The sequence below is a fragment of the Lepisosteus platostomus genome, chromosome 3 (assembly GCF_059453375.1).
Source record: "Lepisosteus platostomus isolate fLepPlt1 chromosome 3, fLepPlt1.hap1, whole genome shotgun sequence".
NCBI classification, from domain to species: Eukaryota; Metazoa; Chordata; class Actinopteri; order Semionotiformes; family Lepisosteidae; genus Lepisosteus; species Lepisosteus platostomus.
Window position 1 is genome coordinate 1,289,577 of NC_142613.1, and position 19,284 is coordinate 1,308,860.

Sequence of the window (19,284 nt, forward strand, 5' to 3'; positions counted from 1 at the left end):
GATCCACCTCCTTCTCCACCCTGTCCTTCAACAACAACACGAACACCCCTGCTGCTGGTAAAAACATCACGCTGTTTTCCCAACAGGCCAGCTGAGGCGATGGCTGGGGTTAAAAGCTCTTCCTTTCTCTCATTGGATGTTTTTGTTGGCTCTCAGCTGGTAACAATCGCTAATATGGAGATAAAGATCTATTTTAAGAGCTGTTAAAGGCATGAGCTGTGGGGTTCAGGCATTGTAGTTATTTTAACTGTTTCCTAGCAGTTTTGCGCAACATCCCCTTCGCTACCTCCTCTAGTACTAGTCTGGTGGTTCTATCAAAAAGCCGATTGATCAAGGTGTTCCTTTCAAAAATGAAATGCTGGTGGCAGAGTACTTGGCCCTTGTCCTCCACTCCCTCGCCGCTGTGTGAAACAAGGACAGGAGCAGAGAGAGGACAGCGGGCAGACAGAGGAGCCAGAGCTTCTCCTGTCTGTGAGAGGGATCCTGCTCCCTGCCTGCTGGGCTCTGTGGGATAGGAGCACGCAGAAGGAAAGGAGACAGGACCCGCGCACTCCAATCCTCCAATGACAGTGCCACAGAGGGAGGAAGATCGGAAGATAAAGTTCTCATCTTCCCCACATCACCCGCCGCCCAGAGTCTTCAGTTCCCCTAAATAAAATGACCTCACTGGGGGAAACTGTGAGATGCGATGGAAATTCTCACTGTCTGGGCTCTTCCAGAGGGTCAGCGTGAGGGACACTGCCTGTACAGACACAAGGCAGTCCGGATCCACTAGCTCACCGGTTTTTCAAATAACGTTGCAATTTCCTGAGAAGTTCAGTGTTCACCCCTTCCAGAGAAATAACACCATACTATTTTTTTTTCCCCAGTTTTGGCACAAGATTACAGCAGATCCTAACTAATTCATTTGACTGAGGCTTTTATTGTGAGTAACTTACAATTACAACAATCAAGACTGGAGGCACTTACTTCCACAAAGAGTTGTGGGGGTCTGGAACAAGTTGCCCAACTCCGAAGTGCCTGGATGAAATCCTAAGATCAACTACAGTAGCTGCTGACTACCACGCAGTCCAGACTGGACAAACAGCCTCCCGTGTTTGTGACCTGTCCTGTGTTGTGTAGTTCTTCCCTGGCCAGCAAACACAATCCAGGCTAAGAGTCCAGCAATAAGCACTGCTTCCTCACACTGCAATGAGAACCTCGCTTGTTCATTATTTGCATACTGAAATAATTTTATCAATGAGCCACACTTTGTGGTGTATCTTCAATTAATTTATGAGAATCCCTATTGTTTGATCGAGATGTAATGCTCAGATCTGTAATCTGAGCAGTAGAAGACACTCTCGGTGCTGTCTTTGTCAGTTTGCACTGTGTGGGATTAAGGGGTGCCTTTCATGCAGAGGCTGGTCCCCAAGATTAACCTCTTAGTGGGCGGCAATGTCCCCAATCACCCTCCAGACAAGCGCACAGAGCCCCAGGGTGCTGCAGGTTTCGTCAGACCTGTGAAAGGCAGGGGTTTCTCACTCTGAGGCAGCAGGGCAGAATTTACTGTGAAAGCTGCTACAGCAACTTCGCTTTTAGTTTTGAAATAAAAGCCTTACTGAGGTTAACTGCGTCTGCGGTATGATTCTGCAAACGGATGATTTTCTCTGAGCCAGGGCCAGAACCCAGAGCAGAAGAGGCTTTGAGGTCTCCTGCAGGAGACTCTCATACCGAGAGTGATGAGTGGAAGACAGAAGATATTCAATCGCACTTTGAATTAAATACCCATTTTGCGTGCCCTGTTAACAGGCTGGTGCCATCTGGAGTCGAGGACTGAAGCTCCTCACTGGGAGTCCTCCTGCTCCGATTTAGCTGCATGACCCTGTAGAGCCCACAGGGCCACACGGCCTTGTCTCCGGGGGAAAGAAAAGACCAAATTCAGGCCCTCTGCTGTCCTTGCACTTGGTGGCACAGCAGAGACCACAATCACAGTTCACAGGACAGTGCAACACTTTTTTCTTGGGTCTATTTTAAGCTCATTGATAGGCTTACATGAGGGAAAACATCAAGCGAGACTGTAGTGACTTGTTATCTGAGTGCGCCCGGAGGTCGGACCACAACTCTGGCCCAGACGAGCGCTTCTGTGGGCTGACAGAAATGCACAGAGGCCCGAGACAGTGAGAGCCCAGGAGGCAACTGCACACGCTAAGCTTTCAGGAGACATTTAGAAGCATTGCTTACTCTGTTCGCTGGCACGGCGCTCTTGTCTTAACATGCTCTCAGCAGCCTTAGACTTGGGCTCTGCAGGTTAAGACTATGGCAGAAGGCGGCTGCATTTGAACCGGCCTGCCTGCCTTCACCTCTTCCCTACCACCTTCACCCACTCCAGCAGGTCGGCTCCACGGGGGTGTAAGTCATAAAAGACCACGACTCACTTCGCGATGAAGGAGTATTCAGCCTAGAAAGGCTGGGCAGCTCCAGGAGAGCTGGAGGGGTGCTGCTAGGCTCAGACCTGGCTGGCTGGGTCTTCTTCCTTGGTCCCAGGATGCCTCACACACTGCACCAGGAATTGCAATCCTGCACTTCGGCACAGTGGCACTGCGGGGTCTCCGGCACCGTGTGTGCAGGCATGCAGGCTGCTTGCACTAGCGGAGAGCAGGAATGCTGTGGATTTAACTCACTCGGACTCTGCCGGTGCTAAGCGTGGATCTACAACAAACAGGAATCCTGTCAGGAGCTTGACTGTCTGCTGGCTCGATCTGTCATGTTTCCTGAGGCGGCGTGGAGCTGCATTGACTCCAAGGGTACAGTGTATTGGAGTGCCACTGCAAAAGGGTCTCGAATGGCCTTCCCCTGGGCACTACCCCTTCCTGCACAAGACAGAGGAACTGGACTCCAGCCCCTGCCTCCTCAAACACTTTCACAAGCGTAAAGATAATCAGAACAGAATTAAACAGACTCAAGACTTCTGCTATCGGGATCCTGAGCATCGCCGGTTTTGTCTCATAACAAAACCAGAAGGCCAGTCTGACAATAAACTGAAAGTGCTGGAGCTCCAGGCGTTCAAACACAAATGCAACAGAAGCAGAACAGCTCAAGTCAGGAGACTGCAAGGCCCTGCGCCTCTCAGCTGTGGCTCAATCAACCACACACCGGGGAGCACTAGAGCAGACACCTCAGAGCTCAGCAAGCGTCCAACCACTGACCTGAACGGTGCTTTCAAGTAGAAAACAGGACGGTCAAAAGGCCTTTCTGGACGAATAACACCATTACAAGACAAGGAGAACCGCAGAATTTGAATGAGCAATAAATCTTCACCAAGTGAATGGTGCTCAGGCCCACGGTCCTGCCCTGTTGGACACCTGTAGAGGAACCCCGGGCTTCTCTCCATCTTGTCAAATAAGTCCTGCCTTCCAGCTTCTTTGAGCGTACAGCTAAGTCTTACACAACTCACTTCGCTTCGCCCCGGTAATCCAGAAGGGAAACCGCTCTGAGCAAACCGTTGCCATATCAACATTTTACAAAGAGCGTTTCAGATTGCCAGCACTACAAACACTGTTATTGTCAGGCAAAGTCTGATAATTATCTTTGCAAAATGATACCGAGTGATGTAGCTCTCGGAGTACGTACTATTATTGGTGCACATACGTCGAGCTACAACGGAGCCTGTTAAAAACTTTCTGAAGTGCTACTTCATACAGCTACGCTTTTATCTCAAATCGCTACAAAATAAAAGTTCGCTGTTAACGTCGTGTAAATAACCGGACCGCCTCGCGGCTCTTCTGGCAGCCCCGCGGCCGCCGGTACCGGAGAGAACACGGCGCGCGCACTCACGCTGTACTCCGCCGCCAGTCGGTCCTCGGCGCCGCAGCCGGACGCCTGCTGGGCCCTCGTCTTCTCCACGAACGCCGCCAGGTGCCGGTGGTCCATGGCTGTCGCGGAGTCAAAAAACAAAACAGCGAGAAATAAGGAAACCCCGACGCTCTCTAGGCGCAGACGAGTCGACACTGAAGCAGCCTCATGGTCAGCAGGGCTGTGAAGAGCTCCTGCGCTGTGCGCGCCTGAGCCGGACCTCCTCACCTCAAAGAGACAAAGTGCTCTCCTCCAGCTCGCTGGAGCCCACTGCGCGTCAAGACTGCTCTCCGTGCAGCCCGGGGCTCAGCAGTTTCTTCCTCTTGTCGGAGCGTGCGAGAGTGAAGGTGCTCTCGGTCACATCTGGACAAGGAAGTGTTTTTTCAATCACTGGAAACGCGCCAGAGCTGTCGGACTGCCGGCGGCGCGTCAGCCTGCTCCCGCGAGCGGGGCGCCGAGCCGGCCGGTGTCCGGCGCGCTGACCCTCCGCTAGACAGCGCGTTTTCCCCGCAGCAGGGCAGCGAGCGGCGCCGCCCGGAACAGCGAGCCGGAGCTGAGAGACGAGGTCTCGGCTCAAGCAACTGTATTCGCCTTCGACAAAATAAACCGAGGCTGAAAGAACTGCGCGTTCTAACCTGTAAAATCACCACCCTCCGTCACACTGACCGGCTGGAGCCCTGCTCAGCGCTAGGGAGTCAAACCCCTGAAGGCTTTTTAACCCCACCAGCACTCTCTATTTCTACACACAGACAAAAATCATCTTTGCACGATTCAAGAAATATTGTATGGCGATATTTTATGCGCGTCAGAAATGGTCGTGCAGCGCCGTTATCCGTCAGCATCAGTGCGCAAGGCCAGATCAGCACAGGGGTTTTAAGACGTGTGGTGTACGTGCAACAAGCACTTTGTGCCTCTGGTGGACTTGGGTGCCATTTTGTAGGCTACAGTCCCTGAGTCTGAGACGCTAACTTCGGTCTCCGGGAAGCGCGCTCAGCCCGAAGGGGCAGTGTCTCTGGTCCAGACCGCAGTGCCTGGTACTGGACTGGAGGCCTGTTGGCATAGTATGCAATTGCACCCATAGAGGAGGACATTCATGGGTAATTTTTAAAATGCTTTTAATATTTGTCAACAATAATCTTTTGTCCAGCCGCTCTCACAGAGTTACAGTCTAGACGAGTCCAATTTTTATAGTAGTGTATTAGGATCAACAGTGCCCCTGTGTGGCCGCCTGTGTGGTCTCAGAAACCTGTTTCCAACGAGCAGGAAGAGATATTCGGCTCCTTACCGAGGTAAAAAGAAGGAAAAAGCTGACAAAGGTTAAATAAGCAGAGGGCATTGAGTGGTGTGTATGCAGCTGATGGACCCGATGATCTTTAATACAGCTGTTTCCTGAACAATCTCAGGTTATCGGAAACAGTGACGACAAGAATATACTGTATTTCAGGTGTACATCATGAGAAGAATAAAGACAGCCCGTGTAACTCAGGACATTCTTGATAGTTGCACTTGCTGAATGCGGGGATAACTGTCCTCTTTCTGATAGGAATGACGTCAGAGGAACAGACCAGCCCTGCTGTAATGTATGGAATCTGAGTGGTTAATTAAAGACAGCGTGCGATCCGTTTGAAAGCATTTTCTTAATAATAGATGAACCAGTGATACATCCATGAATATTTACTATTATTGCAGCTGGTGTTCTGGAAGTCGAGAGTTTCTTAATTTCGCACCACCGCAGTCCCCTGGCTACCTGTGCCAGCAGACAGCACTCCTCCACCTGTCCCGCGACTAGCAATCACCCACAACGTGCTCAAAAGGGTCCAGACATGCTCCTCGCCCGCTCGCCCGAGCAAGACTTCAATGCAGACTCCACGTGGGCTCACGTTTGGGAATGACTGGTCTTGGCAAACAAGAGCCTCATCACATGCCCTACCCTGCAATCCCCTAGCCCGCACCTCCCAGGAAAACACTTCTCCACTCTGTGCTGCTTTAGGACTGGTCACTGGTCATGGTCCAAACTCTGCACCACATCCTAGAGCCGAGCCGAGCCGAGCCGAGCCGAACCCTGTCCTGTCCTGTCCTGTCCTGTCCACAGACTCAGTGGGGGACTACTCACCCTCCACACAGCTGGACCAGAAACTATCAATGGCCTGAGGAACTTTGCCTTTCGCTAAATAAATACGGTTGAACTCAAAGTAGGAGGCGTAAATGACCTGACGCGTGTCCTCTCTTTGTATATCAGAACAGGTAAGACATACTATTGACCAATTAAAGTGTTATTAATTCTGGGAATGCGCTGGAAAGACAGCGGATTTGTCCAAACTAGTGTCTGGTCGATGCACTATCCACGTGCTCAATTATCGTCTGTTTCAGTCAACAGTTTTAAATGAGGAATTTCCACATATGCATATATAGTGTATATATATAGTCCACATATATGAAATTCCACAATACAGTACATAGGTATCCCTTCATCCTACGCGCGCAGAATACAGGAAGTGAAGGCGGGGCCTATCTTGCCCAAACCTCGTGTCTATGGTCTTGTAACTGGAGGATTTTGGAAGGCCAGCGGGACATCCCGTCCAATCAGCACGCCCTCTCACCACTTCACCGCCCCCTGCCTGGAAGAACACGTCCGATTGGCTGGTGCGAGGTGTCACTTAGCCGGCGTCTCCGATTCCGGATGTACCTCTGCAGTTGTCTTTATTTATTTAGTTTTTCAGTTGGTGGGGTAGAGTTTGATTATTTAAATACTCCCCGTTTCTCTTTTCTTCATTAAGTTTTAGATAGTTATTACCTGTTACTTTTTAAAGTCTGTGATTTATTTATTTATGTTATTTATTTCGGAGTCGACAGCTCTTTCTTTAATAATTTGACGAGCCAGACGCAGGAGGCTGTGTTATGTGCAGCTATGGGCTTTAGGCCGGGTTGCAATGCTGTCTGCTGATGCATTTAAAAAAAATAATAAATCCAATTAAAGAACAAGCCTTCACTGTCCGGCGACGCCGCACACACTAAACCGACCGCAAACCAATTAAAAGACTTGAATGTCCTCCTCGGGGAACAGACCTTCTGACAGGATCGGAAAGCCGAAAACAATCTCGTTTTTCCTCGGTAAGTGCTGTGGGTGAACCTGTGTTTACAGCCGTGTTTACAATCGCCTGTATTACCAAGACAGACTCCTTCCCGGGTGTTGATCACCGCAACGGGCTGGCCGAGCCGAGGCAACCAGCAATAACACCGCAGACCTGAGGAGCGGCGGAAAGTCTCGGCATTCCGAAATTGTTCGGTTATTTATACGTGCCGTCTACAGCTGTGCGATATTGGAAGGTGATGTAGAGTAACGATTGTGTTTTGATCAGCGGGGGGTGGGGGGATCAGACGGGGTTTTCTTTCGTGTTCTCCCAGGCGTTTTTAAAGACTCCAGTCCGTGACGTTGTTGTTCGCCCGTTCCTGTCCTTCGCTCTGTAAGCCCTCCGTTTAAGTTGGTGGAGCAAACCAGTTCCCTGGCAGGCGTTTGGGGACGTCTCCCAGCGACCAGGAGCAGCTGGGAAGCTGTGGACGGGAACCGCCAGGTGACTTTCCTTGGAAAAACAACCTGGAATCGATGACGGCCCTTCAGCAGGCAGGGCTGCTCTCTGTGGCGTTAGCAGGACGAGCCGTGTTGGGGAGTCCGTGTAAGACCAGTGGTCACTGACCTGGCTGCGTTTTTGTCGTCAGAGACCCTGCAAGGCAGCAGGTGTGATTCATCTGTTTTATCTGACAGTGGTCTGAGTTTCCGCGATCTCAAGAGCCCGGAACAGCTTTGTGAAAAATAATGGGTTGAAAACACCTATTTCTCATTTTCATTAACGTCACAGCAAACGTTTCTCACGTGCTTGAACAACGAGGCAGACGCCCGTATCCAGAGCGCCACAAATCAAGCGTTTTCAGAAGCACGGTGATGAGCATTAGAGTCGACAGTTTATTCTGAGACACAGCTGGTTACAGGTCTGTTAAAGAACAGCGCAGTGGCCACATGTCTGCTGTCTCCCAAAACCTAAAAATCTCTGCATCTTTGCTGGAACTGACGTATTTAGTGTTTTTTTTTTAAAGATCTCGACAGAAAGCCCTTTGTGTTTTGAGGTCGCTCCGGGTAATCTGCATGGTTATTAGGCCTGGTTTGAGTCATGCAAACTAAGGCTTTCAGATGTGACTAGCCAGGCACGTCACATGACAGACGCATGATCACTAATTGCGTTTCTGGTCCGCGGTGGTGTTGCTGGTCTCGTCCAGAGCTCGGACCACACGGTCACAGACCCGACCTGCCGGCGGCCAGGGGTTTAAAGAAGGACGGGATCATCCCTGACGCAGGTGGACCTCCAATCAGCTCTGCAATCCTGAGTTTGATCAGCAGAGCTTGGAGCCTGGCAGCGTTTCAGCCGTGCCCTGCAGAATGACTGACCCTGTTACAGCCGTTGGACAGACGCTTGGCTGTGTGGTTTTATGTCTTGGCTTGGGTTGTGTGTCCTGCTGATGAAGTGGACTCCCTGTTCCTTACGAGCCAGCCTGTCTTTCTCTGCCCCCTGTGCAGGGCGTCTGGGATGGTGAGATGGAGAAGGAGCAGCGAGAGACTGAGGAGGCTGAGGAGGGGAGGTCCGGCGCGCTGCCCCCTGCCCCCAGCCCGTCTCTAACAGGTACGCCGGCCCAGTTCCCGCGGGACTGTCCCGGACGTGGGACAGGATTTCCAGCTCTCTGTGCCTCCGCGAAATAAAAGGGAAAGTGAGGAGTGTGCGAGAGACTGTCAGTCACCAATAGAGCTCTGTTGTACTGGTGTGTAGGATTTGTCTGCGGGGAGGTGATTTGCTCCGATGGTTCCCACACGTCCAGGGACACTGTAGTCGTCTCTCGGCTGGAAAATGAGAAACAGGCGAAGTTGCCCTCGGAGAGCGACAGGCGCGGGTGATGAAGTGACAGGGGACAGTTGCTAACGGGGTGCTGACGCAGCTGATTAAAGTGGTTCATGTTCTTCCACTGGTCTAATAGTGTGTGATGTGGCACCTCAGAAAGCACCAGAGGTGGAATTAGGATCTCCTGCTGGGGAGGGGATTAGGAGGTTAGGCCAGAGCAGCACTGAGGACCGGGGCTGCACAGTGTAGAGAGCAGGGACCTCCAGTCCTGGTCCCACAGGGCTGCAGATCACCATGGATCAGCTCATTATTGACTTTGCTGGATCAGAGTAAGAGCTTCTCCCACCTGTCCAGGTGCTGCTGCTTCACAGAGACCTAGAAAGCCTGCAGACACACTGACTGGTTCTCCAGGGCCAGGAGAAGCCATCGCCGGCGTAGACGTACACCCTTCGGTGCTGAGAACATGTCGGCCTTGTTTTAGAAAGGCAGTGTTGAACAGCCTGCCCCGGCCTCGAGCCTCCGAGACGCAGCTGCTCACCGGCCCCCAGTCGCGAGAGATGGGCGGAGCCGTGTTCCTGCGTTTGTGATTCCTGAGGGGAGGTGGCGACTGTCTGTGTGCTCGTTTCAGGCCCTGCGGACGCCTCTCTCGGTCGCCTGTCCCAGCGCGGCCCGGACTGCCGGCCGGAAGGGGACTCTGACGGAGAGGGGGCGGCGCTGGAGCGGCCGTGCCCGGAGGACGGGGAGGCGGGAGGCTGTCCGGCACTGGGCTCGGAGTCGCGGCTGGGGGCGGAGGGGGGGGCGGGGCCAGAAGAGCCCGCCCGCGGCGGGGGTGGGGCTCTGAACGGCGCGGCCGGGGAAGAGCTCTCCGACTCGGCCTCCACCGACAACACCCTGGAGGACTCCAGCGAGTTCGCGGGCCCCCCGCCGGTCACCGTGCTGGCCGGGGGGAAGCTGGAGGAGGCGGGCGGGGTGGGCGCGGGGGTCCCCGGGGTCTGCTCCCCGCTGTCGGAGCCCGGCAGCCCCCCGCCCTCCTCGCTGGCCCACCGCGAGGAAGACGTGACGGCCGAGGGGTGGCGGCAGCACAGGAAGCACGTGTTCGTGCTGAGCGAGGCCGGCAAGCCCATCTACTCGCGCCACGGCAACGAGGAGGCCCTGTCCTCCACCATGGGGGTCATGATGGCGCTGGTGTCCTTCGTGCAGAGCGGAGACAACGCCATCCGCTCCATCTACTCCGGTGAGGACTGCGGCCGCTGGGCGGGGAACAGCTTTGCGGCTCGCGGGAGAAGCGTTCACGTGGCGGGGGTGGTTTCGGGGCAGCGGGTGTCCGTACCAAAAAATAATAAATGCCTCAGGCCAACCCAAAGTAAAACCGTCTGTAAAGAAACTTCTGCAGAGGAAAAAAAAAACACATTTCTCAGCTCGGAGAAATGAGAGACAGATGAGTGTCTTCGCAAAACTCCTGAGGCAGTCAGGCCGCAGAAAGCCCGTTTTCTGTTCAAACTGGCGTGGACTGACCAGCTGTTGAAATAACTGTTCTTGTTATGTAGTGCCCCTCTGCTTTACAACAAACACTAGCCCACAGTGATGGAATTACCCGGGTTCTCCTCTCCGGTGGTATAGATCTGCAGGCCGTGCAGCTGTCACCTGCTCAGGTCTGCTTCAGTTTTTACGGCTTCTTGTTGTTTGGATTTCCGTTCTGTGTCAAGGCTTCGGACTTGACTTCGGCTGGGCTCTGTGTGCGTTTTGTTGATTATTACTAAAGTGTTTTCAACGCGCTCTTAGTTTGACCTGTCTGTGCTGTGCTGTGACACAGACCTTTAGAATCTCCTTCTCTTGAAACAAACAGCTGAGTTTTAGCCTTTCGCCTTTCAGGGCATCTTTGGGGTCCCTGATGTGGAGGAGCACCAGAGGTGGTGCTCAGAAACCCGACAAGTGCGATTAAATCAGCTCAGGAACACAGAGGTTTCATTTTTCTTGGAGGCTGCGGTTCATTTCTGGGAACATATTCCTGGATTGTGCAAGTGCTGGGCTGCAGGGAGTTTATAACCACATCATCTAGCTTAAAAAATCTGATGGTGGTGTTATTCCTGTTTCATTAGAATATTCCTTGCAGTCAGCCTGCGAAAGATAGAAGATAGAAGTCCTAAGGCACAAAGGTTAGGAGAGATATTGTTAGGAGAGATATTGTGACATGGCTGATTGAGTGTTCACATGGAGTATGTGCTGGTGAAACAGCAGGCATTATCTGTGCTGTGTTGAGAATCGGGGAAAGTCAGTCGTCCAGTTCGTTAACCGGCTCCTGCCTTTGTGCTCTTGTCTCCCCTCTGTGGCGGTGCGCCAGATGACCACAAGGTGGTGTTCATGCAGCAGGGCCCCCTCGTGCTGGTGTCGGTGTCGCGCAGCCGCCAGTCGGAGCAGCAGCTGCGGCGCGAGCTGCTCTACGTCTACTACCAGATCGTCAGCATGCTCACGCAGGCCAGCATCACCCGCATCTTCGAGCGCAAGAAGAACTACGACCTGAGGCGGCTGCTCGCCGGCTCCGAGAAGATCCTGGACGGGCTGCTCAACATGGTGGACTCCGACCCCAGCTTCCTGCTCTCGGCCGTCCACTGCCTGCCCCTCTCGTCCTCGCTGCGGGACTCCCTGAGCCAGATCCTGCAGAAGGCCATCACCCCCAACCTGGTCTTCTCCATCCTGATCGCCAAGAACCAGCTCCTCACCATCGTCCAGGAGAAGACGGTCATCGAGGACACCAGGCTGGAGCCGGCTGACCTGCACCTGCTGCTCAACCTCATTGGCGCTTCCTCTGCCTTCCAGGCAGGGGAGATCTGGACCCCTATCTGCCTCCCGCTCTTCAACCCCGACTGCTACTTCTACGCTTACATCTCCTACCTGGACCCCCCGCAGTGCACGGTGTGCCTGCTGCTGCTCTCCACCGACAAGGAGGCCTTCTACGCGGTGGCCGAGTGCAAGAGGAAGATCGAGGAGGGCATGCGGACTCAGAACGCGCTGCACACCATCGCGGGCGCCCAGCCCTACAGCGTGACGCAGGTGGGCGTCTCGGACCTGCGCCACTTCATGTACAAGCCCTTCGACGTGCCGGACAACCACCGCCAGCTCACCCAGTTCACCAGGTGGGTGCCGGCGCGTCCTGTCTCAAGGGCGAAGGCGCTCTTGTCTGCGTGCGGGTTCGCGGCCCTGTGGCTGCCAGGCAGAACGCGGATGTCTGAAGTAGCTGCAGTTATCTGGCGGCTGGTAACTATTTTCTCCCCGCAGCAGATCTGGAGCCCTACAGTTCAGTGCTCAGCATCTGAAAGTAAATTGGTGCCGTGTGCCAGATTTGCTGTTTCGCACGCAGAGTTTATAGTTCACAAAAACATCCCATGCAGAGTCTTGTCACTTGAAGTGAGTAGCTGTGATATGAAGCACAAGTGCAACACGAAGTCTGGAGCAGACGTTGGTGCAACGCTGTGTCTGAGGTTTGCATCAGGTTTAACGAAGAGGCTCGGAAGTGGAGCGTGGTTTTGTTTCCTCTGCTTCAGCACTGCTGAAAGTAAAGCATGTCGTGTTTATAGCTTGGTTGTGGCGGATTGCATAAGCTCTGTTTTTCTGCTTTGAATTCAGTAACAACTGGCCCGCGGTGTGTCGCACTCAACCGAGTGTTTATCTCTACAAGTGCAGTTGAAGGCATCTGCTGTCAAACCACTAACAATTTCGATTTTTCCTTTCATGTGGAGTTCACTTCACCCTGTCAGTGTTTTCTCCCTTGATTAACAATCAAAGGTTTTTCAACAGTCTGTTGGAGACCTCTGTCCATGCTTCCAGGCTCTCTGCCACCTGCTTTCTTGAGGAAGTGTATTCAGATCATGCAGCAGATCAGTAGGGGAGACTTCTTTGACATTGTACGGCTTGTGAGAAATGTAGAACCTAAGACAATCTGCATCTCTCTGCCCTGTTCTTATCTTGTTCTTTGATGTGCCCCAGACTTCTTTTCACATCAAATGGCAAAAAGGCAGGGATGTGCCCCAGTTTTTTGGGACTGCAGCCTGTTGCCTCTCTCTTTGAGCTGGGAGTTGCATGGCGTTTGACGGCTCTGGACCTGCTTGCTTGGTCCGGCTCCTTGTCTTCGCAGCCTTTGGGCGATCAAGACTCGTTTTCGAGCCGAGAGCTGTAGAAGGGGACTTGGTTGCTTTGCCGTTATGTTTTCATCTTGCGTCCAGATTGTCCTCAACGCCCCAAGGTTACCCAGGTCATTTGCTTCCCTGTTGTTCGTGGTTCTTTGGGCTGTTTTGAAGGGCTGTCGTGGCCTCTGGGTGACAGTCCTCTGTGCACACGGACGTTGCATATCAGCCAAAGTCATCGCCAGCAGCTTGCTCTGCGACCCACCACCTATCATGTCATGTGCTCTGATAGAAACGCACTGCAGAAACACAGGAACATGACTTTGGCTGAGTTCCAAGTATGAAAGGGATATTTGGTTAGCCTGCAGTAACTGGAACTCTGTTCTTTCCATTTTGCTTGTACTATAACACCATTTGCATATCTGCAAAAGCTGCTCTGATTTTTTCCCAGTTATGTTTAATGTGTTCAGCATGACTTTCATTTATATTTTTGTTTATTGCATTATATAATACTAGATTGTCTGAGGTATAAGAAAGGTCTTTAGTAATGTGGTTGCTGAATGAAACGTTTGTAACTTTATTCCATTAACCTCAATGATCTTGTTTTACCGACTCTTGATTCCCTGATGAATTGCACAGAAACTCTTCTTTGTGCAGCCAAAACTTTTTTATTTAGGAATTCAAAGAGAGACATGCAGCCCTCTCCAATCCTCTGTTTAATACCCTGGCACTTGTAAAGCGGTTTTGCACTTAAATCAAAACTACCTTGATTAGTTCCCTTTACTAAGGGAAATCCCCAGCAGAAACCAGTAATCGGCATTGGTCCTCTCTGGCAGCCATGGGTAGAATTAGGAAGAGAGAATTCAGAGGAGTGGCTTCTGGATGACAGTCCTCTGTGCACGGAGTGAGGAAACGCCCTGCCTGAGCTGTGCCAGCAGGAAATCTGAAATGTGTTCTGCTAAGAGCTGGAAGGAGGGTGACAGGCTGTAGGTGACCATTTGGCTCATTTGGTAGCAAAGAGCTGATTGACTCGGCCAGCTGCATCTCGGAGGACCGCAGAGATCCACTTCCCACCATGCGGTGAGGAAGCTTGCTCCAGCACCTGGTTTCCTAAGTACACTGGAGCCGAACGTAATGCTCCTGAGCGCCGGTCTGCCTCCAGTGTTTGCTTTCTGCTCAGGCATGTTTGAGATAACATTGAAAGGTCCTTCCGGGGTTCTGAAGAGCTGATAACGTCTCGTTAGAACGTGTTTTCCTAAACTTTCTGAACCGCGAATGTTTCGGAATGCCAGGCGCACAGGCACTGCAGGAAGACGGCAGCCTGTGAGTGGCTGTAGCGCCTGGGGAGGCTGACCGCTGTGTGTGGGTGTCGTTGCTTTCAGCCCGGAGCTGGAGGCTCCCTACAGCACGGAGGAGGAGAGGCGCCGGCTGCTCGACCTGTACCGCTACCTGCACAGCCGCATGCACAGCTGCACCCGGCCGCTCAAGCTCATCTACCACGTGGCCGAGAGGGAGACGCTCCTGGCCTGGGTACGGGGCTGGGGGGTAGGGGCGGGGCTGGGGGAGGGTGGGGGGGTGGACAGGGGCGGGGCTATGACAGGGTAGGGGCGGGGCTGGGGGAGGGTGGGGGGGTGGACAGGGGCGGGGCTATGACAGGGTAGGGGCGGGACTGGGAGAGGGTGGGGGTGTGAACAGGGGCGGGGCTATGACAGGGTATGGGGCGGGGCTGGGAGAGGGTGGGGGTGTGAACAGGGGCGGGGCTATGACAGGGTATGGGGCGGGGCTGGGAGAGGGTGGGGGTGTGAACAGGGGCGGGGCTATGACAGGGTATGGGGCGGGGCTGGGAGAGGGTGGGGGTGTGAACAGGGGCGGGGCTATGACAGGGTAGGGGCGGGACTGGGAGAGGGTGGGGGTGTGAACAGGGGCGGGGCTATGGCAGGGTGGGTCGGGGCTGGGGCAGAATGGTTGTGTGAGCAGGGGTGGGGCGGGGCTGGGAAGGGGTGGGTGTGTGTGAGCAGGGAGGGGGCTGGAGCAGGAACAGGGCTGTGTCCTGGGTGTGCTGGAAGAGAGACACAAGGTGGGGTGGGCCAAGCCTGGGCAGGGTGGGGGCGGGGCGGGGCTAGGGCAGGGCAGGGGGAGGGAAGGGTCAGGGCTGGAGGAGCTGGTGGCAGGAACACGACCGCAGTCTTGATAACCATTCAACAGGTGATTGAGAGCGAGCAGAGGTTGCTTCCACACTGCAAAGCAGAAGGAAAAAAAAATGTTCAAATTAAGACGAGAAGAAGGCTCCAGACATTGTTTCTTTGTCCTTTTTCAGTGTTGAATTGCCTGATCCTCTGCAGCCTGAACACCAATGTAGCACCCCCCCAACCACACCTCTTCGTAATAATAACTCATTAAGAGAGGCTTTTATTCACTTTGACCGAATGGGATAGGGCAGGGATCTCCAATCTAGTCTGGAAAAGGCTGTGTTCCTGCAGGTTTTCCAGGTCTCTTTAAGCCCGCAGCACCTGCAGAGCTGAGAAGATCTGTTTAACTGCCCAGTTTACCCAATAAGTAGTTCAATCAGAGTGTTGAGCTGTGCTGGAAGGTAGACTTGCCATGTAAAATCCTGGACTAGAAGGTGTGCATTAACACATTTTCTTGCAATCACTCTCAGCAATTTGCTCTAACTCCAGCCAGCGCGTGGGATCATGCCCATTGAAGTGCTAATATTTTGTTGCTTTCTAGACATTTTCATCCAGATTCTTATAGAGAATAGGGGGTGAACCGTGGCAGAAACAGTCACTGTTGCCGATCACTGGGTTGGTGGCAGAGCTGGAGTCTGATCCAGGAATCTCCCTGATTGTAATCGCACGCCCATTACACAACTCGGCACAGGCCCTCAGCATCTCAGGTTTGTGTCGTTCAAAGGTCCACTAAAATCAATTGAGATGATTAGTGGTGCACAATAAATAATTCCCAGATCAGTTCAGGACACAGAATGCTTGAGTTTAAAATGCAGGGTAAAGGTGTCCCAGAAGGTTTATGTTCCAGCTGGATCCCACACCTGGACTGTTCGAGTTTCCACAGGAGCGGAGTGGGGAAACTTTTCCTCGGAGGACACCTGCACTCTCCCCCGTCAGCTGAGCTCTTCCTCTCCCTCCCTCCCTCCCTTCAGGTGACCAGTAAGTTCGAGCTGTACACCTGCTTCAGCCCCCTGGTGACCAAGGCCTCGGCCATCAACGCCATCACCAAGCTGCTGCGCTGGATCAAGAAGGAGGAGGACCGCCTCTTCATCCGCTGCCCCCCGAAGTACTCCACCACGCCCCACCCCAGCAAGGGCTCGCGGGGGGGCAAGGGGGGCTCGGACCGCCAGGACACCACTGACAACGGCTTCCTCCCCCCCCTGTAGGAGCCCCCGCCCTTCCTGGTGGGGGACAGGGGCGCCCGGGGCCGCCTGCGCTAACGTGAGGACCACACCCGCAGACTAACTCGCTGGTCTCCTGGCGGCTTGGATTGTAATGGACACCTTTCCTCTCAAGACAGGTTCTTTTTTTTTTTTTAATCGTCTAGGTACTGCTAGGCGACGCATTTCTTTTCTCTTGGGGGGGGGGGATGGGGAGGGAAAGCAGATCTAGGGAAAGGTGTCGTTCAGAAATATCAGCCAGCGAGGATCTGGAGGGGTCTGGGAGTGTGGTCTTTGAAGGTCTGTTACAGGATGTCTCTGGGCTGCACAGGTGTGCAGACTTTGGGCAAGGTTTACACCGGGAGCTGAAGAGCTTGCTCTGGAAATCAGGAGTCTTTGAACATGAAGACCTTATCAGGCACCGTATGCAGAAGAAACTTGAGTTTTAATTTAAAGAGCCAGGGACGTTGGCATCTTGGTCATAAAATTGGGGAGAGATGCCTGATTGCTCTGTGAAACTCTACACTCTGAAGGAAGCTTGTTTTTGTTTGACTAGTCAGGTTTCTTTAGAGATGTGTGGAGCGAATGTTTGAAGTTATAGACCGTTGCCCTGGGAGCTGGTACTGACTCGAACCCCACACAGCTCGTCGGGGCTGGGGCTGTCCCGAGCATGTTTTCTGTGACAACAACAGAAACCTATCCCCGGGCGAGACCGAGCGTTATTTTGAATGATCGTCCCGTGATCGGGTTTTCTAGCCTTTTTCTAGAAAGGCTGACGTTTTCTAGATCAAAAATTCAAAGCGTGTGTGTGCAAACTCGATGCTGAAATAAATCCTCAGTTCCCCAGCTGTCTGCCCTGGCTGCATTCCTGTCTTCTCCGTCTCCCTGCAGTCCCTGTGCCCTTTCTCAGCCTGGAGTTTTATAGCACGGGCTTCTCGAACCCTGCCCTCGGTGCAGACAGGCCTCCCGGGTCAGTATGTCCGCTGCCCTTGTCCTTAGACTGGGCTGCAGTTTACTACACTGCAGCTGGGGTTTCCAGCACATTGCCAGTGTATTGTGACCGCCGCTGCTGGCCGGAGTCTCTCCCGGAGCGTTTGAGACTGTGCTTACCATGAACGGTGGGTTTAGGATTTTGAGCAATACTCTGAAAAGTGTGAGGGTTGCCTAGTCTTGCAGTTACACACAGTTACATCTCTTTCTAAATTTGCCTTCTATGCAATATGTTACGGTGTTCTATGTGTTTATATAGAAGAATCTGGAGGGCTCTGTGGTAGGAAACAGGATCTGAAATGTGACAGCAGATCTGACTAAAGTGAAGGGGAATTCCTTTGAAAAGGTCAGTTCCATGCTGTCGCGAGTGCAGTGTTACCATGACTTCAGATTTTGCACTGGAATCAGTGCTAATTTATGCAAGAGGCAGAACTTCCAGCTTCAGTATTGAACTAATCTGTAACTTCAAACACTCCCTGCACGTCTTAATTCCTTGTATGAACCTCAGACACACTGAATAGTTTTAAAAGTTGTATATACATATATTCAAAATAGACCTATGTTGGTTCTGTTCAGATCCCCAGCTGTTAACTTCTCATTTGCTGACTCTGCTGTATGAAGGTTTGAATAGGTTCCGGAGAAAGGAAGGATACAGGTTGATGTTGAACTAATGTGCTCTATGATTATGTACTGTTATGGTTACATTTGCTTTCCCGCTGCAGTGTGAATTTAGCTTTACGAACAGTTTGCTTTACAGAAGTCGGAAGGGTCAGGCAGGGAGCAGAGAAGCATTCTGAAATAGTGTTCTTCGTGTTTTAATGCAGTGACTCCAAACCGTGTTGCTGGAGAACCACTGTCCCACTGGTTTTTATCCCAGTGGAGTTCTGTATGACAAGCGAATTCGATTTCAGTTTTCTGTTTGGGGATGATTTTGAAATTGGCTTTCACTTCTTCAAGTGTTGAATGGGGTTTGTCTTTGGTATCAACCTTGTCCCCAGTTTCTGAACGTCAGACTCTCCTCACTCAGGTATTTGGCCTGAAGTGTAACCAGTTAGACTCCTGTAAGAAGGAAAACAATTGCTTACTGGGAGAGTGTTACACAAGCTATTCTCAGCTGTGTCCACTCAGCATAAATTGAGCACCTAATGATAGCTGTTTAATCGGAAATAGAGGTGAGCAGGGCTGCTGATAGACCTGTGTGCAGACGTTGTCTATGAAACTATATGCCTGAAACTCAGAACTTGAGTGCAGAAACCTGGAGACTGGAAGTCTAAACCACTGAAGCAGATCGGTGAGCGCAGGTGACCTGGAGCTCCGCTGGGATGAAACTCCTCAGACACTGGGATCAGCCTGTTCCCGGCGCCGGGACCTGCTGCAGTAACACCGCTCCCGACGCGCTCCTGACGGCGCGGCACAACTGGAGCATCGCTCTCCCTGACATCACGACGGCTGGGCAGGGGCTGGGCAGGAGCCGGCCAGTCCGCGGCGGTCCCGGCGCCTCGGTGCCCGCCTGCCGGTGTCGCGGTCCGGCCGGCTGTCCCGCACGGGCGTCGGCGACGCTCGCTCCACCGGGTCGCGGCAGAGCCAAACCGTATTTGCGCTGACCTGCAGGAGGAAGGAGAACGGGCGGGGCAGACCAGTCCAGTCCGAGCCAGATCCATCCCGAAGCACTGTTGTTAAATCCCGGCGCTCCCGCAGGGCCAGTCCGCAGCGCTTGACCCTCAGTGGTCACTGACCCCGAGGGACAGCCGCGGGCTGGTGTCCAGTCCAGCTGACGCCGTCAGTCCAGATCTGGTCTCTACGCGTTTGCAGTCTCGCCTGCCCTGTTCTCTCTCAGGCTTGCTCCAGAGTTCATCTTTCTTCCCAGCTGCTCCGCGCTGTGTGCAGCCGCAAGGTGATGCGTGACTCTCGGCGCCCCGAGGGGCAATTTGTTTCCTTCTTCAACAAGGGGCGACAGTCTCCAGGGTCGGCCGGCCATCTACTCTGCATAAACGTAAACGACAAGGTGTGAATTTTGCCCCCTCCCCCCCCCCACTTTTTAAATTAAAAGTTCAAGTATTTCGAA

At 53.0% G+C, this 19,284-nt stretch overlaps 2 protein-coding genes across 3 annotated transcripts in view; one reads left to right on the plus strand and one right to left on the minus strand.

Moving 5' to 3' along the window:
- ptpn18 (protein tyrosine phosphatase non-receptor type 18) overlaps positions 1 to 4,687 on the minus strand; it is a 35,207-nt gene extending 30,520 nt beyond the window's left edge. Inside the window, exons 1-2 of the mRNA XM_088623705.1 lie at positions 4,063 to 4,687; positions 3,817 to 3,914 (exon numbers count right to left, since the gene is read on the minus strand). Of these exons, the coding sequence (XP_088479831.1) occupies positions 3,817 to 3,912 (96 nt within the window). The 5' untranslated portion in view covers positions 3,913 to 3,914; positions 4,063 to 4,687. The remainder of the gene's footprint in view (positions 1 to 3,816; positions 3,915 to 4,062) is intronic.
- A 1,793-nt stretch (positions 4,688 to 6,480) lies between these two features.
- On the plus strand, positions 6,481 to 19,284 carry mon1ba (MON1 secretory trafficking family member Ba). Of its 2 annotated transcripts, none has more exons than XM_088623702.1 (6): positions 6,481 to 6,945; positions 8,405 to 8,507; positions 9,349 to 9,954; positions 11,062 to 11,854; positions 14,224 to 14,371; positions 16,002 to 19,284. In XM_088623702.1, exons 2-6 carry the CDS (start codon positions 8,423 to 8,425, stop codon positions 16,233 to 16,235), a joined length of 1,866 nt encoding a protein of 621 aa, XP_088479828.1. In that variant the 5' UTR covers positions 6,481 to 6,945; positions 8,405 to 8,422; the 3' UTR covers positions 16,236 to 19,284. The 2 variants fall into 2 exon arrangements, with proteins under 2 accessions (XP_088479828.1, XP_088479829.1); XM_088623703.1 differs by lacking the exon at positions 6,481 to 6,945 and adding an exon at positions 7,020 to 7,161.